The sequence below is a fragment of the Mobula birostris genome, chromosome 5, assembly GCF_030028105.1.
Source record: "Mobula birostris isolate sMobBir1 chromosome 5, sMobBir1.hap1, whole genome shotgun sequence".
NCBI classification, from domain to species: domain Eukaryota; kingdom Metazoa; phylum Chordata; class Chondrichthyes; order Myliobatiformes; family Myliobatidae; genus Mobula; species Mobula birostris.
The window spans coordinates 93292291-93315341 of NC_092374.1; the positions used below are offsets into that span (position 1 = coordinate 93292291).

Consider the following 23051-nt stretch of genomic DNA (forward strand, 5'->3'; position numbering starts at 1 on the left):
CTTAAATCATTATGAATTCAAACCCCTAAGCAACATCACAAAATAAAAACCAAATCATCTTGTTATTACAGGATTGTACTGTCCACATTTTGTATACTACAGCAGTGGCTTCAGTGGAGATTTTCCTTTGTTGGCAATCAAAGTTCAGGTGTCAGTAAAAGTGTTGCAATATATGCAAGTCTTCTTTCCAGGAACAGAACAAACAAGAGACACCTATGCTTAGAAGAAAAAAGACGCAAACAGCAGGAAGATGTGAAATCTCTCACCGGCATTATCCAAAATGCTGCATGGATAAACTCGAGTCTGGATCTCTGGTTGGCAAGTGGAGAAAAGCTTCAACACAAAAGGCTCACAAGCTGTCCCATCAATCAGGTGGACCCAGCGGTAAACCAAAAATTCGTCAGCATGCTCTGTAAGATGAAATGGACAAGTAAGTGCATCATTGCAACAAATGAGGTTTGAGAAATGACCAACAGCAGAGTGGTAGGTGTAGTTCCAAGCTCAAGACAACTTTGTAGAAACACTAATCTATAATGCAGTAATCTACTTGCTTTAAAGTCTTAAGGACAGAAAGCATCTGCCCTTACTTTCTTCTTGATTTGCTTATGATGATTTGGTGATTCACACTTTTATTAAGAATTAGTTTCTCCGACTCCAAGGCAAGCTCTTAGACCATAAGACCATATGACACAGGAGCAGAATTAGGCTATTCAGCTCACTGAGTCTTTGCTGCCACTCCATCATGGCTGATTTATTTTCCTTCTCCTGCCTTCTCCTCGTAACCTTTCATGCCCTTACTTATCAATTTATCAAATTCCATTATTAGCCTTCACTATTCTTTCCCCTACAACACTTGCAGACAAAAAACTTCTGTAGATCTAAAAATGACTGAAAATCCACTGAACATTTACAAAAGGGTGATTATACAAACATGCAAGCAAGTATAAGTTAAACTACTTTAAGAGGAAGATCAGACCCTTTCCCTTTGTCACGTTAACAATGCAAGCAATCATTATAGCATCCGGTTACTTTGATTTAATCTACAAAATCTCTTTGAGCTACCTAACTCTGTACTTACTCCATAGCTCTGCAATTTATTTTTATTGCTCATATTCATTAAATTCCCTTTTGAAATCTGAGTTTGTAAATTCAATTAAAGAAACAATAGAGATGTTGGCTGATTACTTGTATTTTCCTCCCTATTCCAGATCATTAATGTAAAAAGTAAATGATTCAGGACTCAGAAGCGATCTCTGTTACATGCCTCTAGCCTGAATATGGCCCATTTATTCTAACTCCGTTTTCAATTTTTCAATTCACGCAAACACACTTCCTCTTATACTTTGGGCTCCATCAGCTAAAGGCATAAGGCCTACAGAGTAAGGTCATAAAGCTTATCCAGGATCCAATGAAATGCAGGAACAGGCCCACTTCATCACTGTAAAACTCCTATGGAATCTGCTTCCACCTTCTCTTCAAGCAGTTCACACCAGTCATAGCTACTCGCTGCATAAAAATATCTCATCCTCCTCCCTTGAAGCTGTTGGAATCGATTGTTTTTTTTTAATGCTTTAATAAGGTTTTTTGGAAGGTTGAATTAGTAGTTTTTACTCACACAAAATTTGTATTTTTAACTATATGGCCTCATTTCAGTACAAAAGTGTCAGTCTCTGCAAAAATCACCATCTCGTTCTTAGTTCTTGTCTTTATCTTTTCCTGAGGTTCTTTCCTTCAGTTTCATATGCTCTTTATCTGTTACTTTGTTTAAACTTGAAATAAATAATCACAAAGCTACAAGTTTTCATTCATTCCAGGACTCCTAAACGAATCTGTGAAAAATCACCAGATTCCAGAGAGCTTTTGCCAATTAGCTTGAAGTTAGAAACACAAGAGACTCTGCAGATACTGGACACAAAATGCTGGAAGAACTCACCAAGTCAGGCAGTATCTTTAGAGGGGAAAAACAGTTGAGGTTTTGGTCTGAGGCCTTCATCAACGTAAGGTTAGTTAGTCATTGTGTCTCAGAGGGAGTCGGATAAGGTGAATAGCAGGTCTCTGGCAGAAGTGCACAGGAAATGACAAGAGGCTGGAATGAGGTACAGAAAGTCTGGAAAATGATATCCTATTCAGGATTAAAATGCAGTCCCAGACATCTAGATAAAAGATGCAGAGAGTGACATGTAGGTGACAGTGACAGGTAATGGGAGTGAGATACAGTGAGTATTAGGTATTGAAAGTGATAGGTACAGGGAGTGATATGTTCTGGCAGTGACGGACAGGGAGGGAAAGTTACTGGGAGTGAGGTACTGGGCGAGATAGGTACAGGGAATGAGGCACAAGGACACTCAGGTACTGGGAGTGAAGCACAAAGAGTGACAGGTATTAGGAATAAAGGCAGTGGGAGTGACAAGTACTGGGATAGACAGTGTGCTGGGAGTGACAGATACGGGGAGTGACAGATACAAGAAGTGACATGTACAGGGAACAACAGGGACAGAGAGTGACAGGTACTGTGAGTAATAGGCACATGGAGTGATAGGTACAGGGGTTGACATGTACTTGGGGGTAGGGTACTGAGAGTGACCCGTGGTGAGCCTGACGGGTGCTGGGAATGAGAGGTGCTGGGAATGACGGGTACTGGGAGTGACGGGTACAGGGATTGACAGGAACTTGGGGTGAGGTACTGTGAGTGACCAGTACTGAGCATAAGGCAAAGGGAATGACAGGTACTGAGAGTGACAGGAATAGGATATGACAGCTACAGGAAGTGACACATATTTGGTGTGACAGGTACTGGGATGGACAGGTACTAGGCCTGACTGTTACAGGGAGCGACGTACAGGAACTGGAGGTATCTGTGGATGAAAGTGTGTGGAAGAATCAGGATTATGTACCTTTGCTTCGAATGCGTTCTTGTCTCCCAACAAATGTAACGAGGCCGATAATATCACATTGATCTCCGGGGCGAAGGTTCGACAATTCCTTCCTGTTCCAACAATCAAACAGGATCCAATTACAAACCGACCAGTAAGAACTAATGAGGTTGTGTATAAAGAATTCTATGGTTTTACGTTTCAAACTGGGAGATCTGGATATCGACTCTAGTTTTTGCATTCAGTAGTTTTATCAACCCTTCACTAGGGAAGGACTGAAGGAAGATTAAAATGAGCCAGGGCTCCAGCTCCAGACTACAGCAAGCATTGAATCGTGGCGGATGTAGTTCATGGGGTAGAAGCACAGGATGGTGGTCACCAAGTGCCGGGTTACTACAGGCTCAGACTTGACCCTGATACTTGTACATTGGCCAATTAACCCTCCAAAACATGCTGTTTTGATGCACTCAGGAAAGAGGCTGTGTGAATGAGAGTTGGAGTGTTGCTGCAAACTATCTGTTTCTGAAACCACCAGCCACGTCTTTGTTACCTCTACTCCAACAGCCTCCCGGTCAGACTCCCTCAGTACACTCAAGGGATAAAACCTGTTCACCCAACACCAGTGTGCTCTATGCCTTCCTCTGGATTTTGGATAATATGCCAAGAATTTTTAAAAAATTCCCTCCTCTCAGGCTTGTCCCAGTCTATCTGCAACTTCTTCAAGTCCTACACTCCTATTCTAACTTCTTGATTGTTGACAGCTTTAATTGTAGTTGTACCTTCGTGCACTAAAGATCAAAGATTAGCTTTGTCACAGAGACATTGAGACATACAGTGAAATGCGCCAATGACACAGTCCTGCGGTGTTATAGGACAGGCACCAAGTGCTGGCACACTTCCTGCGTCAACCTAGCATGCCCACAACTCACTAACCCTAACCCGTACGTCTTTGGAATGTGGGAGGAAACAGGAGCGCCTGAAGGAAATGCACACAGTCATGGGCAGATTCCTTACAGAGCAGCAGGAATTGAACTCTGATTGGTGATGTTAAGAGCCGTAAAGTGTTGAACTAATTGTAACGTTACTGTGCATCAATACTGTACTGATGAAAGGTTATCATCCTGGAATACTCTCTCTCCTTTCATGGATGCTGACTGCTGGTGAGGTTAAATGCAAACTGGACAAATTTCCCTTCTTTCCCCTCCTCCACCCACTGCATCTTTCCATCACCCACACACTCCTCCCCACTGCTCCAATCTATCCTCCCCACCACCTCTCTTATTTAGTGCCATTCTGCACCTTCCTCTCCTGGTATGGGGTGGGTGAGTGGGTGCTACTGCACAGGATCAAAAGAGTTATAAACTTAGTCAGCTCATCATGACTAGTCTCCATAGTATCCAGGACATCTTCAATGAGTGATGCCTCAGAAAGGTGGTATCTATCATTAAAAATGCCTTGTTCTGATTTGTTACCATCAGGAAGTACAGAAGCCTGAAGGCACACATTCAACGATTCAGGAACAGCTTCTTACCCTCTGCCATCCGATTTCTGACTGGACAATGAACCCATAAACACTACCTCTCTACTTTTTAAAATTTGTGCATAGTTATTTATCTACTTTTTTTTTATATATATACACACATATACATACACACACACACACGCTTGCTGTAATTTATTATTAGGTATTACATTGTACTGCTGCTGCAAAGACAAATTTCATGACATATGCCGGTGATATTAAACTTGATTCTGGTTAGATTCCGCCATCGGCAGGCCCTTTGCTACCTCCACCTCTCACCTCCCAGTGTCTGTCACCATTTCTACTCTCTCTCCCTCCATTTGTCTGTCATCCCTTACCTGGTTCCAATCACCTAACATATCTCGCTCTTGCCCATTCCGTCACCTCTTTACCCTTCTTTCTCCCCTCTATCTCTCAGTTCAGATCAAGAAACCCAACTGTCTGGGTCTCGGCCCTAAACATCGACTGCACGCTTCTCTCCACATATCCAGCCTGACCCAATGAGTTCTTCCAGCATTTTGTTCTTTTTGCTGCTGCCTACTTTTTGTTTTATTTCAGGCTTCCAGTATATGCAGTATTTTGCTTCTGAAAAAAAATTAAACCTCAGTTTTCAATTTTCAACTGACCTCATACCTCACCATTACCCCAGCCCTGACAGCTCCAGATTTTCAGTTTACTTTCCCTGACAACATAGATCCACGTCAACAGATCCCTCAAAGTTGCCACACAAGTTTATCAGGTAGTTGGAGGTTGATAGGGAAAAGGAGGATGAGAGGGGACTTGATAAGAGGTGTACAAGGTGATACGAGGCATAGATTGAGTGGATTGAGTTAGAGAACTTTTCGCAGGGTGGAAATGACTAATACGAGATGGCATAAATTTCAGATGATTGGAGGAATTTATAGAGGGGATATCAGAGGTATTTTTTTTAACACAGAGAGTGGTGAGCGCTTGGAACATGCTGCCAGGGGTGGTGATAAAGGCAGTTAATTAGGGACATTTAAGAGACTCTTGGATGGGCACAAGGATGGAAGGAATATGAAGGACTATGTGAGAGGGAAGGGCTTGATTGATTTTTGAGTAGGTTAAAAGGTCGGCACAATATCATGGCCAAAGTCTACGCCCCACTGTTCTATATTCTAAGTCATACTTGAGTTCGCTTATGGCAAGAACAATTTGCTGTCTGTGTCAACACTTGTTTCTGTCAGTTTTTAGCAATTCTCATTTTATATTCCCATCAGAGTAGAACAGAAAAGTTAGGATCAAGGCACATCGTTAGGGTAAAGTACAGGGTACTTTAACCACAGACACAGTGGATGCAGTTGCTGTTGATGCTTGGCGAAGGTAGTTTGTGAGATAATTAATTTTACTTTTATTAGCGTTAGGAGGGCATGGGTGAGTTGTCTAAATCCAAGCTTCACCTCTCACGTTATTTAACTATTTAGATTAAATACTGTAGAAGCTGGAAGACTGCAATAAAGCTTAAAACACTCAGCTGCAGAAAGAACAAAATGATGGAGGAAATCAGTGGGTCAGACAGAATCTGTGGAAGGAAATGGACAGTCAATGTTTAGGGCTGAGACCATTGAATGGACTGAGGGATAGAGAGGATAAAAGCAAGTGTAAAAGTAAAGAGAAGGGCTGGAGCAAGAACTAGCAGGTGAGAGGTGGATCCAGGTAGAGGGTAGGTAGCAGGAAAGGGTAGCACAGTAATGTAGCAGTTAGTGTGATGCTATTACATCACCGGTGACGTGGGTTCCATTCTGCTGCTGTCTGTACATTCTCACCATGAACATGTGGGTTTCCTCACACATCCCAAAGGCATACGGTTAATTGGCCCCCTGGGTGTAATTGGGCAGCACAGGCTCATTGAGCTGAAAGAGCCTGTTATCATGCATTAGGCTAATCCTAACGTTAATAAAAATAAAATTAATTATCTAACAAACTACTTTCACCGAGCATCAACAGCAACTGCATCCACTGCATCTGTGTTTCGTATGTCTTTGTGACACAGGTGGCCAGTGTGGCCCATCCAGTCTATGTTGGCTCACAGTGTAAACTTATACCCCTACAACCCATACTTCCATCAGCTGCCCCACAGATACTACCACATGCCCACACGCTGGTGGCATTTCACAGCAGTCAATTAGCCCACCAGTCTGCCTGGAAACTGGAGCACTCGGAGGAAACCCCCATGGTTGCTGTTAGGGTGTATTCTGGGGTTGTGAAATATAGCAAATATCAATTTCAACAACAGTCCAACTCTGAATATCGATTGTACATTGAGTTGAAAACAATGTTGCTCCCTGGAGCTGTAGACTAGGGTCGATTGCAAACCAGAAAACACTCATTGTCCTGAGATGTCTGCATATGTGTGAATGCAGCCCAGTCAGTGGTGATTAACATCCATTTTGGGTGCCTGGTGGGTGGATGTGAAGATCTCGGTGTTTGAAAACTATATGTAATTCAAAGGAAGCAATGTAGATACATTGCAACTATAGAATTGTGCTGCTGTTACCTTTGATCTTTAGCATATGTCATATAATATTGGGTCTGGAGGCCTCTTCTTCCTAAAGTGTCTCCCGTATGTTGGCTGATAATAAGACTTCGATATCTACTAGCTTCAGTGTCTCTCTGGTGATTTGGTTCAGAGACAACACAGTTGCAAGAATTGTGTGTGCATACACACATACACACCCCCCCCCCCCCAAGGTCAAGGTCAGTATTGAACGCAGGTCTCTGGAGCTAAAAGACAGCAGCTGCACGAGTTGTTTCACTGTGCTACCGGCCATTTGATCATGACTAGGATTTCACCATACCCATCGCTATCTCAATCCTGTCTGAAAACTGGAGGGTGGCTGTAGCGATCCCTTCAGTGATTTCCCAGCACACTGTGAAACGGCAACTGGGGGCATTACACATATCGCACTAAAGCTGCTTCAGTGAATGTTATAATTGAATCGTGTAGGTTTATCGAACAAGATCAAAATGCTTGCCAGTTGTTGGAAGCTGGGGAAGGACGATGTACATGCAGAAGAGCAGAAGTGGGAGCTACCTGGTGGCAAAGGAGTACTGCAGTGGTGGTACCTGCCACTCTTCACTCATAGACCCGGCACTGACCACAGTGATTTCAGCTGCCGGATTCCTTGGGTTTAAATTCAACTCTGCAAAGTATAATGGTTAAAAAGCAAAGATCAAAATGCAACACAATACATGCCATTTTTTTAATCCCTTTTAAAAACAACAGAAATATAAACTATAAACACAAGAGATTCTGCAGAAGCTGGAAATCCAGAGCAATACACACAAAATGCTGCAGGAACTCAGCATCTATGGAATGAATAAAAGATGATGCTTCGGGTTGACTCTAAAGTATAAGCTATCCCTTCTGAAGGCAGAAAAGCAAAATACTAGACTCTAGAACCTAAATTGCAAAGGAACTGGTGCAAATACTTGGCAGCATCTGTGATCTGAGAAACATTTGCGTTAATTCTCTTTTAACAAATGCTAACTGACTGACTGGTCAGCTATTTTATGGTTTTATCCCCCATAAATAGAAAAGGGAGAGTCAACAACAAGGATACTCTTCAGACAGAACAGGATAAAAATATAACTGGGCCACAGATGATGTGATTGGGTGGTGATTTTAATGTTCCATTTACTTTATTAAAACATTATCAGAGATCTTAACCACCCAGGCCATGCTCTTTCTCACTGCTGCCATCAGGTAGAAGGTTCAAGTGCCTCAGGACTCACATCACCAGGTTCAAGAACAGTTACACCCCTTAACCATTAGGCTCTAGAACAAAAGGGGATAACCACACTAATTTAAGGACTCTTTTATCTTGTTATTTTCATGCTTGTTATTTATTATCTGCATTTACACTGTTTACAGTTACTATTCTATAGAAAAAATGCCTGCAAAAAAAAGAATCTCAGGGCTGTATGTGGTGATATGTATGTACTTTGATAATAAATTTTACTTTGAACATTACATTACTATTTAAGATTAAGAGTAAATGGGTGGTTACAGCATGGAAGGGAACAATTGCAATGGTACCAACTTAGTAATCTAGTGATTCCTGCCATCCCCTTCTTTCCCCACAGCCTTGATAGTCTTATTTCAGTATTATAACATTGTTCAATTGTGAGTGCCTGCAAGAAAATGAATCTCAGGGTGGTATATGGCGATATATATGCAATTTGATAATAAATTTACTTTGAACTTTAAATAATGCAATCTATTCCGATCATTTACCCTGATGGCATTGCAGATCTTAATCACTTATTGAGGGAAAAAAAGATTTCTCTTCATATCTCTTTCGTCCCTAGGTTCTTGATCCGTCTGACATAGAAAATAGCTCAGGGATCCTACCACCAAACATATCTTTATCTCCCCACCTCTCCACTTTCTGCAGGGATCGCTCTCTCCATGATTCCCTTGTCACTCGTCCCACCTTCCCAGCATTCATTCCTGCCAGCAACCAAAGTGACAAACCTGACCATTCACCTCCTTCCTCACGTCCATTCAGGGCTCCAAACAGTCTTTCCAGGTGAGGCAACACTTGACCTGTGAATCTGCTGGGATAGTCTATTGTGTCCAGTGCAGCTCCCCTTTATGTTGGTAAGATCCATTGTAAATTGGGGGACTGCTTCATTGAGCACTTCCACTCCATCCGCCAAAAGTGGAAATTCCCGGTGGCCAAACATTATAATTCCGATTCCCATTCCAACATGTCGGCCCATGGCCTCTTCTTGTGCCAAGATGAGGCCATCCTCGGAGTAGAGGAGCAACACTTTACATTCTGTTTGGGTAGCCTCCAAGCTGATGGCATGAATATCGACTTCTCCTTCCAGTAAATGAATTTTCCCCCAGTCCCTTCCTCTATTCCCCACTCTGAACTTTACCTCTTCTTAAATTCCTAATATCTCCCCCGGGTCCCCTCCTCCTTCCTTTTCTCTTATGGTCCATTCTCCTTTCCTACCAGATTCTTTCCTCTCTGTCCCTTGACCTTTCCCACTCACCCAACTTCACCGATCACCTAGCTATCCTCCTTCCCCTCTTTTTTATTCTGTTGTCTTCCCCTTCCTTCTCAGTCCTGATTAAGGGTGTCAGCCCAAAATGTCAACTGCTTATTCATTTCCATAGATGCTGCTTGACCTGCTGAGTTCCTCCGGCAAATGTGTGTGTTGCTTCCCTCCATCTATTCTGTGTGTATCTTTCATGATTTTACAGAATGCTTTGTGACCTTCTTTGTTGAAAGAACAACTCCAACCTTTAAGCTCTCCATATAACTGAGACCTTTAAGCTTGGAATCATAATGGTAGATATATTCTACATCCTCACCAATGTCTTCATATCTGTCTTGAAGTAGAGTACCCAGAACTGGACAAAATACTCCAGTTATGGCTGAACCAGTATTCTCTTAAGATTCAGCATTATGCTCTCTGACTCCATTTATAAAGCCCAAGATTCATTTTTAAAAATCACTTTCTCAGCCTCCCCTAATGAACAATGGAAATATAACCTCTGTTCTTGTAGCTCTTCAGGACAGTGTGCTCTTGTTTATATTGCCACAATTATTATACAATTTAGGATACCAACAAGGAAAATATGTAAAAACTGAGGCAGGACTCCAGACAGAGAGTGTACATTGACATAAATAGCTTCAGCAAGGGCACCACCTGCCGGGTGAGACTTGAACAAATCATCAGCTGGATAGAAGAGGTTCACTGGCCATCTTTCACAGAACAGAGATGTTCTCCCAAGGGTGCAAGCTAACACCGTTCAGATATCTTGTCAGATTTGCTGTGTATACCATAACCACATTACCATAGTTCATAGTTCAAAACCAGAAGAAGTGAAATGTAGTCAACAATTAAAAATCCACTTCTTATGTAAATACAGAAATTTATCAATGAAATTGTATCTAGTTTTGGACTGTGGGAGCCAGATATCTATTTTCTGTCTGTATTATATATTGTGGCATGTGTATTACAGTAATCTGTCATGTGGGTTGGGGTGTGGTTGAAGCAAACGAGTATAGTTTCATATTCATGCTTTGTTTTAGTTAGTTGTTAGCCAGAGGAAGTGAGCCACAGGGAATGATATTTGTTTGTCGAATATGCTAACCGCTAATTGGAATGTGAAGAAAAAGAATTTCAGGATGCACATTATATACATTTCTCTGACATTAAATGTACCTATTGAAACCTATTGAATTTAGTTTGGCTGCTAATTATGCTTAGTATTGCTTAGTTATATTGCTAATTAAAGCGCTTAGTTACGCTGATACGAACACTAAGAAAGCTAAATCACTAACTTAGTTTCATTAATTTATTATCACTACAAGATTTATTTTTATTTATTGAGATATAGCATGAACAGGCCCTTCCAGCCTTTGAGCCGCACTGTCCAGCAACTGACGATGTAACCCTAGCTTAATCATGCGACAATTTACAATGACCAATTAACCTACCAACCTACACGTCTTTGGGTTGTGGGAAGAAACCAGGGCACCAGAGGAAACCCACACAGTCATGGGGAGAGTGTACAAATTCCTTACAGGCAGTTGCAGCGGAATTAAACCCAGGTCACCTGCACTGCAAAGCACTGTGCTAACCACTACGCTGTGTTGCCCTTGTTCATCTTTGCTTGTTTCATAATAAAGGATCGAATGTAGCTTTCTTGATTTGGAAATTCATTATTTGGAAGCTTGTCATACAGTGTTATTTACCATGGCTTTGTCTCTCAGCAGTTCTGGTCTGTTTTCAAATAAACGCTACAGAAATTATAATAAAAAACACTCTGCCAAAATGTTAGTGGAAAGGGCAGACGTACAACTTTTAATCTACCTACAGCAGTTATGGTTTAGCTTACTCACTGGTTCCTTGCTGATATGAGCATTATTTGCTCATGAGTCATAGAGACTCGTAAACACATAGACTGATTGACTGTAGAAGTATCATGAGCAAAGCAAATTCACATCACAAGCTACACTAGGGTAAATGCAAGCAGGCTTCTTCCGCTGAGGTTGGGTGGGACTACAATTAGAGGTCATGGGTTAAGGGTGAAAGGTGAAAGTTTAAGGGGAACATTAGGGGAAACTTCTTCACTCATAGGATCATGACAATATGGAATGATCAGGCAGCACAAGTGGTGCATGTGAGCTCGATTTCAACGTTTAAGAGAAGTTTGGTTAGGTACGTGGATGGGAGGAGTATGGAGGGCTACGGTCCTGGTTCAGGTCAATGGATGTAGGCCAGTGGTCCCCAAACCCCAGGTGCGGACCGATACATTGCCGCGAAGAATGCAGCGGTAGTTGGAATGCACCCAGCACATCTTTAAGAAAAAAAGCCGAAATAAACAAGCTAATTAATTAGCTGCCGCCCGGCACGTAAATGTCAGCCCAGGTCAGAGGCGATTGCCAATTGTGTCGCCTCTGATCTGGGCTGACATTTACATGCCGGGCAGCACCTAATTAATTAGCTTGTTTATTTCGGCTTCTTTCTTAAAGATGTGCTGGGTGCGTTCCGACTACTGCTGCACCACTGCATTCTTTGCGGCAACGTATCGGTCCGTGGCCCGGAGGTTGGGGACCACTGATGTAGGCAGTTTAAATGGTTTGGCATGGACTGGATGGGCTGAATGACCTGTTTCTGTGCTATACGCTCTGTTTCTATGACTCTACACTCATGTTTTCTGGTAGAGAACACTCCATGGCAGCATCCTGACTGCAGTGACAAGATATAATGGATTAGAATCAAATCAAGTCCAAATTAATGTCAATAGCATTTAATTTGATATCCAGGATGAGTTTGAGACACTCTGGCTGAGTTTCAGAGCCCAAGCAATGCAAATTCATGGTATAAATTCTCCAAGATTCAGGACTAAATACCATTCTCAACCTGAATGTTCACAAAGATGGCAGAAACAAAGGATTAAACCAAAATTATGAGCATTTTTGCACTTTTTTTGAGGAGAGCATTGAGGCAAAATTGTTGGAGAAAGCAGAGCCTTAATCTATATCCAGAGTGGGCTCTCTCTGATAGGATACCAAGGAAAATAATCCTTCCCCAGGAGTGCGTGAAGAGACCATGCAGGGGTTCCCAACCTGAGGTCCACTGTTACTGGTATTGGTCCATGGTATAAAAGAGGTTGGGAACCCCTGATAGAGGGAACTTAACTCTGAATTGAACATATGTTGTCTCTGTATTTGTGCAGAAGGAGCTTTAGTCACAGCACGTAACAGGTCCTCTGCACATCTAATCAGTGCTGGCCTGCTTTTCTACCTAGACTCATCTACTGGAACTTGGACCTCAGCTCCCTCCCCCCATACTCCTCTCATCAATGTACCAACCTTCTCTTAAATGTTACAACTGAACCCACATCTTCCACTTCCACTGGTAGCTCGTTCCACACTCGCTCCACCTTCTGAGTGAAGAAGTTCCTCCTCAGATTCCCTTTAAAATTTTCACCTTTCACTCTAAACCTATGATTTCCTGTTCTTGTCTCACCCACCCTGAAGGGAGAAAGCCTGCATGCATTCACCCAATCTATACCTAAAAGGAAAAACAGCGTGCAAATCCTCACTGAGGTGCCTTACTGCATCATTATGGTACCTAGGGCTGGTTCCTTTGAAACTCCAGGATCTAGCCCCATTCGTGTGGCATAACTTTCCTTCACAACATAGTTGCGCAGTTGGATCACCATCCCTGGTTCCAGATATCTGTACCAATCCATGCACAGGGAGTTCCACAACACTAACGTGACTAAGCCTGATTTATCAGCTGCTAGGAATTTGGCCTATGGGAAGAAATCACAAACAAAATTAGAACATAAAACAGTACAGCACAGCACAGGCCCTGTGGCCCACAATGTCATGCTGACCCACTAACCTAGTCTAAGATCAACTTAACCCAAGGGTTCCCAACTTGGGGTCCATGGGCCCCTTAGTTTAAGGTAAGGGGCCAAGACAAAAAGATGGTTGGGAACCTCTGAACCCTTCCCTCCCACACAACTCTCCAGTTTTCTTTCATCCATTTATCTAAGAGTCTCTTAAAAGTCCTTAATGTATCGGCCTCTACCAACCACCCCTAGCAGCATATTCCATGATCTCAAAAAATGCTGTTCAAGTTTAAAGTACTGCAGAGAAATCTGATGACTTCAGGTTATAATCCCCCTACTCTTCTCTCTTAAGACCTTCAGCTACGAATTCTGGCTCAGTTTCATCAAATAATTGCCCCCAAGGAACAACAAAAGGAAAATAGGAATTATACTGTAATCTGTAAAGTGGGGAATCTCATGTCAGTGGTAGGGAAGATGCTACAGAACATCCTTGGGGATAGGATGTATGAGCATTTGAAAAACCATGGCCTAATTATGGACAATCAGCATGGCTTTATTTGGGGCAATCTAATCTTACTAACTAGGTAGAATTTTTTGAGGAGGTGACAAGGGTGATTGATGAAGGTAGAGCTGTGTCTGCATGGATGTAAGTAAGGTGCTTGACAAGGCCCTTCCTGGGAGGCTCATCCAGAAGATTAAGATGCAAGGAATCCACGGTAACTTGGTCGTTTGGATTCAGAATTAGTTTGCCCATAGAACACTGACAGCCGTGGCTGATTGGACTTATTCTGGTTAGAAGTCTGTGACCACTGGGTACCACAGAGAACATGACTGGGATTTCTGCTGTTTGGGATATATAACCTGGATGAAAACGTGGATGTGTAGTAATTATGTTTGCAGACGATACAAGGATTTGTGGTGCTGTAACAGCACAGATGATTGGCAAAGATTCAGCAGGGAATATGGGTAGAAAAATGGCAGATGGAGTTTAACCTGGTCAACGGTGATGTGTATAGGATCCTAGGGTCTGAGTTCTTAGCTCACCAAAAGTGGCTACACAGGCTGATAGAGTGGTTAAGGAGGCATATGGCATGCTTGCCTGTATTGGTCAAGGACTTAAGAAGTTACACTGCAGCTTTATAAAACCGGTTAGGCCACAGCTGGAGTATTGCATTCATTTTGGTCACCCCTCTATAGGAAGGATGTGGAAGCTTTTGGGAGGGAGAATGCTGTCTGGTTGAGAGAGCACGTGCTATAAGGAGAAATTGGACAAACATGAGTTGTTCTTTCTGGACTGACAGTGGCTGGGGAGCTCTGACAGAGGTTTCTAATATTATGAGAGGCACAGATAGAGATACACTATTTTTTCCCAATGTTGAAATGTCTAAAACTAGATGGCATGCAATTTAGGATGAAAGGGGGTAAAAATTCAAAGGAGATTAGCAGGGCAAGTTGTTTTTTTACACAAAGAATGGTGGGTGCCTGGAATGTGGTAGTAACACACAGGCATTTAGATAGGCACATGAATGTGCAGACAATGGAAGGGTATGGACATTAACTAAGCAGATGAGGTTAGTTTCGTTGGGCACTTGATAACTAATTCATTTAGTCTGGCACAATATTGTGGGCCAAAGGGTCTGTTCCTGTGCTGTACTGTTCTAATATGCACTGGGCACTGCTGATCTCTTAAAGCACATAGAGGGCAATGGGGTTACTGCCGAACTAGAATGCTGAGCCAGAGAGAAGGCCATTAGCGACTGAAAGATCACAATGAATGGGGTTTTACAGGGCAGTATCAAACTGTGGGTAAAAGCCTGAAGCCAAGCACTAGTCGAAGAGTCAAGCCCAGAAACAGTTAAAGAACAAATATCAAATAGCTGTTAAAGATGCAAAACACAGCAACTGTGACACTGAGTCACAATTAATACAAGGATGTCCCTTTAGAACAGAGATGAGGAGGAATTTCTTTTAACAAGAGGGTGTGAATCTGTGGAATTCATTGCCACAGACTACTGTGGAGGCCAAGTGATTGGGTATACTTCAAGCGGTGGTTGATAGGTTCTTGATTAGTCAGGGCAACATTATGGGGAAAAGGCAGGAGAAAGGACTTGACAGGGAAGATAAATCAGCCCATATTCAAATGGTGGAGCAGACTTCATTCAGCGTGGAAACAGGCCCTTCTGGCCCTTTGAGCCACACTGCCCAGGAACCACTCATTTAACCCTAGCCTAATGGCTAGGGACACAGAACAATCTACAGTGACTAATCAACCTACTAACTGGTACGTCTTCGGACTGTGGGAGGAAACTGCAGGACTCGGAGAAAACCCAAACATTCTACAGGAAGGATGTACAGACTCCTTACAAATGGTGTTGGAACTGAACTCACCCCGAGCTATAATAGTGTTGTGCTAACTGCTACACTACTGTGATGCCTCATTAATACAGTCCTTCATATTAATGGGCCATGTGGCCTAATTCTGCTATGTATTATGATTTACTCATAAAGAACACCTATACTTGTCACATGTCTATCAACATGGATGGTGAAATGCATTGAGGACATGCTGGGGGAAGCCCACAAGTGCCAGCATGCTTCCGACAGCAACACAGCATGCCCATAACTTACTAGATATTTTGTCTAGTGGGAAGTTAAGTAAGTACACTGGAACAATTTGAGCAGGACATTTAATGGAGCAGAAACTTATAAACCATATGTTATCAGGATGGAGGGAAAAGAGCAGAGAATTAAAGGTGGAAGTGAGGCACATTAAATCAGGCATTACGGGGATGGGGTTGGTGGCTGCTGAAGCAGAACAGAGGGAAGCCATGAACTGGCTTTTAAAGGGGATCAAGGATTTGAAAGCAAATTGCTAGAGATCAAGAGAAAATGGTGAAAGTCAGCTAGAAATGAAGGGAAAATGTGATGGCAGCAAGTAGAAAGATGCAAAAATCCACCAGTGAAGCATTTGATTGAGCTTGAGGTAGTAGAATGGGTTTCTGCACTGTAGCTCCTCTGTCACCTCGTCTGTTGTCACATTATCCAGGCATCCACACAATTATAACCATTAGGTCAAAATATCAAGTCCTGTGCATGCATACCAAATCACATTCCCACAAGAGTGAACAGGGAACAATCATTCGTTACTTACTTGGAACGGGCATTCTGCATATCTGTCAGGTCGTCCAAAATGATAAAGCCGGCACTTGCGAAGGATACGAACGACCACCGGTGGGTTGTCTTTTCTCTTTTGTAAGATAGAGTCCTCTAGTTGGCTCAGTAAAATGCTCCCAGATCCTGTGAATATCCAAGAAAAACAAGTCACGTCAGGTGGATATCCATTTACTACAACCGACGTCCCCTTGCTTCACCTAGCCCCTCCTTCATCACATGCTCAATAGAATCCACTCAGCCCATCAAGGACATGTCAGATCTTTGAAAAAGTATTCACTTTTGTATTCTCCACTGGCCTGCAATTCATTTTTTTAAAAGTACGTATCCCTTTTATAATTATTTTTTCATGCAGTATATTCTAAATTCCTCCAATTTCCCACACTGAGTAGATGATTTTTTTTTGCTAATAAATCCTTTCCTCTGGACCCCCTGGCTCCTCCTCTCTTCTTGCTATGCTTGTTCAGTTCTCCTTCTCCATAGTTCACATGATATTTCACTTCAAATTGTACTGTAGGGCAGAGGGATTTGGGAATACAGATCCAATCTTCCTTGAAAGTGGCGTCACAGGTAGATAGGGGTATAAAAAGACCTTTTTGCAAATTGGCCTTCAAAAATCAAAGTTTTAAGTACAGCAGTTGGGATGTTATGTTGAAGTTGTGTAAGATATTGGTGAGGCCGAATTTGGAGTATTGTGTGTAATTCTGGTCACTGATCTATAGGAAAAATATCAATAAGTTAGAAAGACTACAGAGAAAAGTTACAAGTATGTTCTAGGGAAAGGTTAAATAGGTTTGGACTTTATTTCCTGGAATATAGGAGACTGAGAAGAGATTATAAATTTATAGAGAAATAAAATTAGGAGGGGCATTGATAGGGTGAATGTAAGCAGGCCTTTTCCACTGAAGTTGGGTGCGAGAAGAATAAGAGGTCATTAGGTTAAGGGTGAAAGATGAAGTGTTTAAGGGATCATGAGGCAAAACTTCCCTCAGAGGATTGTGCAAGTGTGGAACGAGCTCCCAGTGGAAGTGGTGGATGAAGGTTCAATTGCAACATTGACTGGAAGTTTGGATATGCACATGGACGGGAGTGGTATGGAGAGCTATGGTCTAATTGCAGGTCGATGGGTCTAGGCAGAGCAACAGTTTGACATAATTAGACGGGCTGAAGGGCCTGTTTCTGTGCTGTATGACTCCATTCACTGCTATTGTTAGTTTTCTTACTTTATCAAACCTACAGATTTTGAACATCTGTATTACATTTTCTTTTAGGCAACTCAGGCCTAAAGAAAATAATCTCTCAACTAGAAAGATTAACATTCATCCAGCATCCTGATTGTGTGACTCTGCAATCAGCAACTTTCATGAACACTTATGGAAATACAACTTATTGTTAATGTATTATAGGTAATTCAATACCGGCACATTTATTGCCTTTTTTTTTGTCCTGATTAAGATGCTATTGTTTTTCTAATAGAAACGTCCATAAACAGACTTTAGAGGACAATAAACAGTTTACTATACTTTGTAAACCAAAATACTATGGAAGGCAATGCTCTGGCAAAGAATGACTACTTTCCTTCCTAAAGGAAGCCAGTGAATCTTTACAATACACTTTTCTGACACCTGTCACAGACTATTAAAATGCAGAGATTTAAAATCAATCTCAGGATTACTTTTAAATACACAGTATAATTCCACTCAGTACAAGGTGGTAAATCATAAACTGAGCTAATAAACTTCATCAACTGATTATTTCTCTTCATGCCGCACAGGGGTGAGAAGACAAACCCCTACTAAGCTCAGTATTGTATACAGGGGATTCTGGTTAATTGCGACAGCCGCTTATTTTGGACAACTCTTTAAGAACAAAAACTAATGGAGAAAGTATCTAGGATTCCCCTTATTTATTTGGAACACTATGCTCTTTAATTGGACAGGAGACTACTAGCAACAGTTTCTAACTAGTGTCAGACATGCACTTGTGTCCCCTTACACTACACTGCGCTAGAAAAGTTTTTAAATAGCATCAGTTGCATATGTTTATGTTCAAAAAGCAGTGATTTTTGTCACTAATAGTTGGTGAGAAATAAGCAGTAAGACAATTCAAAACTGTTTTGCTTCCTGCAGTTTCAAAGATTCAGACTTGGAGATGCCTGAAATGCCCAGGAGTTAAATGAAACGATTTCTCTACTTCAACATGTTAAGAACTATGAAGAATTTGAAGGTTTCAACAATCATCTTGAATATTACAATGATAATGAAGATTTGGAGGATACAATCATCAACAGCATTGTATGAAGGCAGCTGGTTATCAGCACTAGGTGTCTGCACTGATTTTGTTCATTGCGTACACTGGATGAATTCCTCTGTTGATAACCACTAGGAACTAATACACAGTTTTATAGCACTGTTAGTGTTCTAATTTGTTCTGTATTTTATTTAAGTAAATCATTTGTTACTCAGCTAGTCTTTTTTTAAAATATATTTTTAACTATTTCCATGAAACTTCAGCTAATTGGGCAATCACTTAATTGGGTAAAATGCACTTGGTCTGATGTTTCCCAATTAACTGGAATCCACTGTTCTTGCTTGATCATCTACTCTGCCAAATTGTTAGTACGGCAATCAGTTACTTTTTCTTTAATATCCACTTTAAAGAGCAAAGTTGTGTACACCACATTTAAATGTCTAGATCTATTCCTTAAAAGTTTTGGGGCTACTGAGAGGCTCTATTTTTAAATGAAATTTAAGTTGTCCCAACTGGGACTTCAATAAATTATATTATCAAATTGGAGTTTCTGTCCATTTCATTCAAGCATTACATTCAATGCCTTGTCTTTTCAAATGCCGCTTTTGAATGCACAAAATCCATAATGATATTCCCAATACGGAACAGAGTACAGTAATTTTGGCAGTGCCACATTTTGGATAGATAGAAGATCAACATATTGTTGAAACTGGATGTAAAAGACTTGAGATAAATTTTCAAAGGAGGGCAAGACATTTCTTCCCAGCGACATGGGGGCCACAAGAGTCAACAAATCTTATTGGGTACATTTTACATCAACTAATGCAGCCAAACGTTATATCACCAGCCGCAAGGTGCTTCAGGATGACATGGTGGCTTTTCTTTCATCTAAAACTTTGACAAACTTCTATAGATGTGTAGTGAAGAGTGTATTAATCAGCTGCATCAAGAACATTAATGCCCTTGAATGGAAAATCCTACAAAAGGTAGTGGATTTGGCCCAGTACATCACAGGCAAAGCCCTCCCAACCACTGAGCACATCTCCATGAAATGCTGTTGTAGGAAAGCTGCATCCATCACCAAAGATCCTCACCACCAGACCATGCTCTTTTCTCACTGCTGCCATCAGGTAGAATGTACAAGAGCCTCAGGACTGACACTACCAGGTTCAGGAACAATTACTACCCCTCAACCATCAGGTTTTGAACAAAAGGGTGTAACTACACTCACCTACCCATCCATTGAGATGTTCCCAAGACCAACTTTTAACAACTCTTTATCTCATGTTCTTGTTATTTATTGCTATTTATTTATATTTGCATCTGGACTTTGTTGTCTACTGCACTCTGGGTGATCTTTCATTGATCCTGATACAGTTACTATTTTATAGATATGCTGAGTATGCCCACAGGAAAATGAACCTCGGGGTTGTATGTGATGACATATGTGTACTTCGATAATAAAGTCTACTTTGAACTTGGCAAGCCTGATTAAAAGTAAATTACAGTGAAGATCTCAGTAAATAGGGAAGGGACCGCTTCACCTCGGCGTCTTTGCGAAGTTTCCATAGGATGGTCAGCAGGCCGTAGGTGCCAAACATCTCCATAGTAGTCGAGGGAGTCCCACAGGGGCAGATAGCAGCGTCTCCGGGCTTTGAGTGGCAGCTCTGGCCCCGCCCGACGTTCGGCGCCCTCCCCCAGCATTGGCAGCTGCATGCGGCGCGCTCCCTTTACGAGGGGCGAGGGAGCGCCATTAGCAGTGACTACCACCTGGGCCTCCATAACAACGAAGTTCCTGCCACCCGCCCCGGCCCGCCTCTCGTCGTACTCTACCGCGAAGCGGAGCCCGCGCAGTTCGCAGCCGCTGTGCAGCTGGTTGCGGCGGACCAGGTAGTTGAGAGTGGGCCGCAGGGTGGCTCGGAGACGGTTGTGGCCGTCGCTCAGGCTCACGTCGTACATGTCGGGACCTGCGCCCTCCAGCAAGCTCCCGCCGCTCCCTGGGTCCCGCCGGTATCTCTCCACCGAGAGCACGGCTATTGGACCCGCGCATGCCAGCCACCGGCAGGCGGTGCCGACAGCCAGATCGTGGAGCATAGGCCCGAGACAGCCACCAGGCAACCCGTCCTGCGCCATCTTGGTGCGGGTTAAAGCGGCCTGCGTGCCCCGCTGTTTCGTCATCACGTCGCTTCTGACGGAAGCGCAATGACACCGTGGCCAACTGAGCTCTTGCAATAGCCAAGATTGGCATTGTCTGATGTGAATGAATGGATCTCGGTTATCTGATGTTGCACTGGCAGCGTCGTTGTGAGTTAAAATATCATCCTCCAGATCCCATATAATTCTCCTTGTGCAATATCGAGGAGCCTCAACCTCCAGGCTCTTGAACCAAAGGGGATAACTGCACTTGCCCTATCATTGAAATGTTCCCACAGCCCATGGACTCCATCGCATGTTCTAGATATTTATTGTTTATTTATTTATTATTATTTCTTCTTTTTATATTTGCACAATTTGTTGTCTTCTGCACTCCAGTTGAGAAGACATAGAGAGACACTGAGTGTGCTCACAAGAAAAAAGAATCCTAGGGTTGTATATGGTGACATATACATATTTTGACAATAAATTTACTTTGAACTTTGAGTCACAGAATGATACAGCATAGAAGCCATCACAACCAAGGATGCCCATCTAAGGCGTTTGGCCCACATCCTTCTAAGTATTGTTGCTGTTGTACCTGCCTCAACAACTTCCTCTGGCTACTCATTCCACATTCATACCATCCTTTGTGTAAAGTCAATGCCCATGAAGGCCAAGGTTGTTTATGACAGATGAAGAATCTCGGTCTGAAATGTTTATTCGCCTCCAATTGTGCTGCCTGACTAGCTGAGTTCCTCCAGCATTTTGTGTGTGGCAGCTTCTAGCCCGCTGTCATACGACAAAGATAAGATGGACTCTTGAATCAGGATTGGGTTTAATATCACTGGAGTCACGGAGTGGCTTCTGTGCTGGAAGGTCCACAGAGATTTTCTCCCTCTGCCAACTGCAGGAGAAGTGCAGAGAACAAAACCCCCTCTACGTTGTATTTATTGATCTCATCAAGGCATTTGACTCAGTCAGCAGAGACGTGCTCTTTCACATCCTCTCTAAGGTAGGCTCCTGCCAAGTCTACAAAGCATGATCAAATCCTTCCACAGCAACCAGAAGGGGGCTGTGTAGTACGATGGCAGCTCTCCAGAGCCCTTTGGCTTAAGCAGCAATAATAAACGAGGCTGTGTTCTCACCCCAACACTCTTTGGGATCTTCTCTGCCCTTCTCCTGAGACACGCATTTGCCACTGCAACAGAGGCAATCTACTCCACACTGGAACAGATGGCAGGCTTTTCAACCTCGCCCACCTAAGAGCCAAAACCAAAATGTACAAGGCTAGGATCAGAGACATCCTGTCTGCTGATGATGCAGCGGTGACAACTCACCCTCCACAGAACCCCCAGAGCTTAATGGATCACTTCTCCGAGGCCTGCAAGGATTTGCTCTGACCGTCAGCCTGAAAAAGACAAACCTCTTGGGACTAGATGTGGAAGCACCACCAGTCATTCCCATTGATAACTACAAACTGTATGTTGTTTATCCGTTCACATACCTGGGGTCTATTATCAGTGACAACCTCTCCTTGGAGGCAGAAATCCACAAGCACATCGGGAAGGCTGTAACAACTCTTGCTGCCTCACCACACGAGTCTGGGAGAACTCCAAGCTCACAGTCAAAGCAAAGATGGCAGTGTACAACACTTGTGTCACCAGCACAGTGCTGTACAGCAGCAAGAAATGGACAACATATGCTAAGCAGGGGCGAAGGCTCAACACCTTCCATTTAAAGTGCCTTTGTCACATCTTGGGCTTCTCCTGGAGCAACAGTACTCCATACTGAGGTGCTGTCTTGTGCCAGCCTCCGGAACGTGTACACCCTGCTCAGGCAGAGTAGGCTGTGCTGGTGGGCCATGTCTGCCACGTGCAGGGCGGCTGTGCCCCAAAGGACATCCTCCATGGCGAGCTGGCTCCAGGCAAGCAAATCACTGGCCGTACGCAACTACGCTACAAGGATGTCGGCAAGCGGGATGTGGAGCTGCTGGACACCAACATTGAGCCCTGGGAGGAACTTGCAGCCGACCGCACCAGTTGGAGAAGACCCCGAAACAAGTCAGGCAAGGAAAAGTTTCTGAAAGGGGCAGAAGATAAACGGAAGGAGCGCTGCATCTCCAGCACGGCTGAGAGCATTTCTAGATGCGACTTTTGTAACAGAGACTGCCATGCCCGTGTTGGTCTCGTCAGGCACAGACGGTGCTGCACCAACAGCACAGATAGCTAGGATGCAACCTTAATCAATGGGG

At 42.9% G+C, this 23051-nt stretch overlaps 1 protein-coding gene across 2 annotated transcripts in view; it reads right to left on the minus strand.

The window, feature by feature from the left end:
* Nucleotides 1-20842, minus strand: part of LOC140197887 (RPA-related protein RADX-like) — a 72579-nt gene extending 51737 nt beyond the window's left edge. For both annotated transcript variants that reach the window (XM_072258451.1, XM_072258452.1), the window contains exons 1-6: nucleotides 20209-20842; nucleotides 16395-16540; nucleotides 13018-13201; nucleotides 7451-7559; nucleotides 2895-2986; nucleotides 267-410 (exon numbers count right to left, since the gene is read on the minus strand). In XM_072258451.1, coding sequence (XP_072114552.1) covers nucleotides 267-410; nucleotides 2895-2986; nucleotides 7451-7559; nucleotides 13018-13201; nucleotides 16395-16540; nucleotides 20209-20842 — 1309 coding nt within the window. The remainder of the gene's footprint in view (nucleotides 1-266; nucleotides 411-2894; nucleotides 2987-7450; nucleotides 7560-13017; nucleotides 13202-16394; nucleotides 16541-20208) is intronic.
* Nucleotides 20843-23051: the final 2209 nt, after the last annotated feature.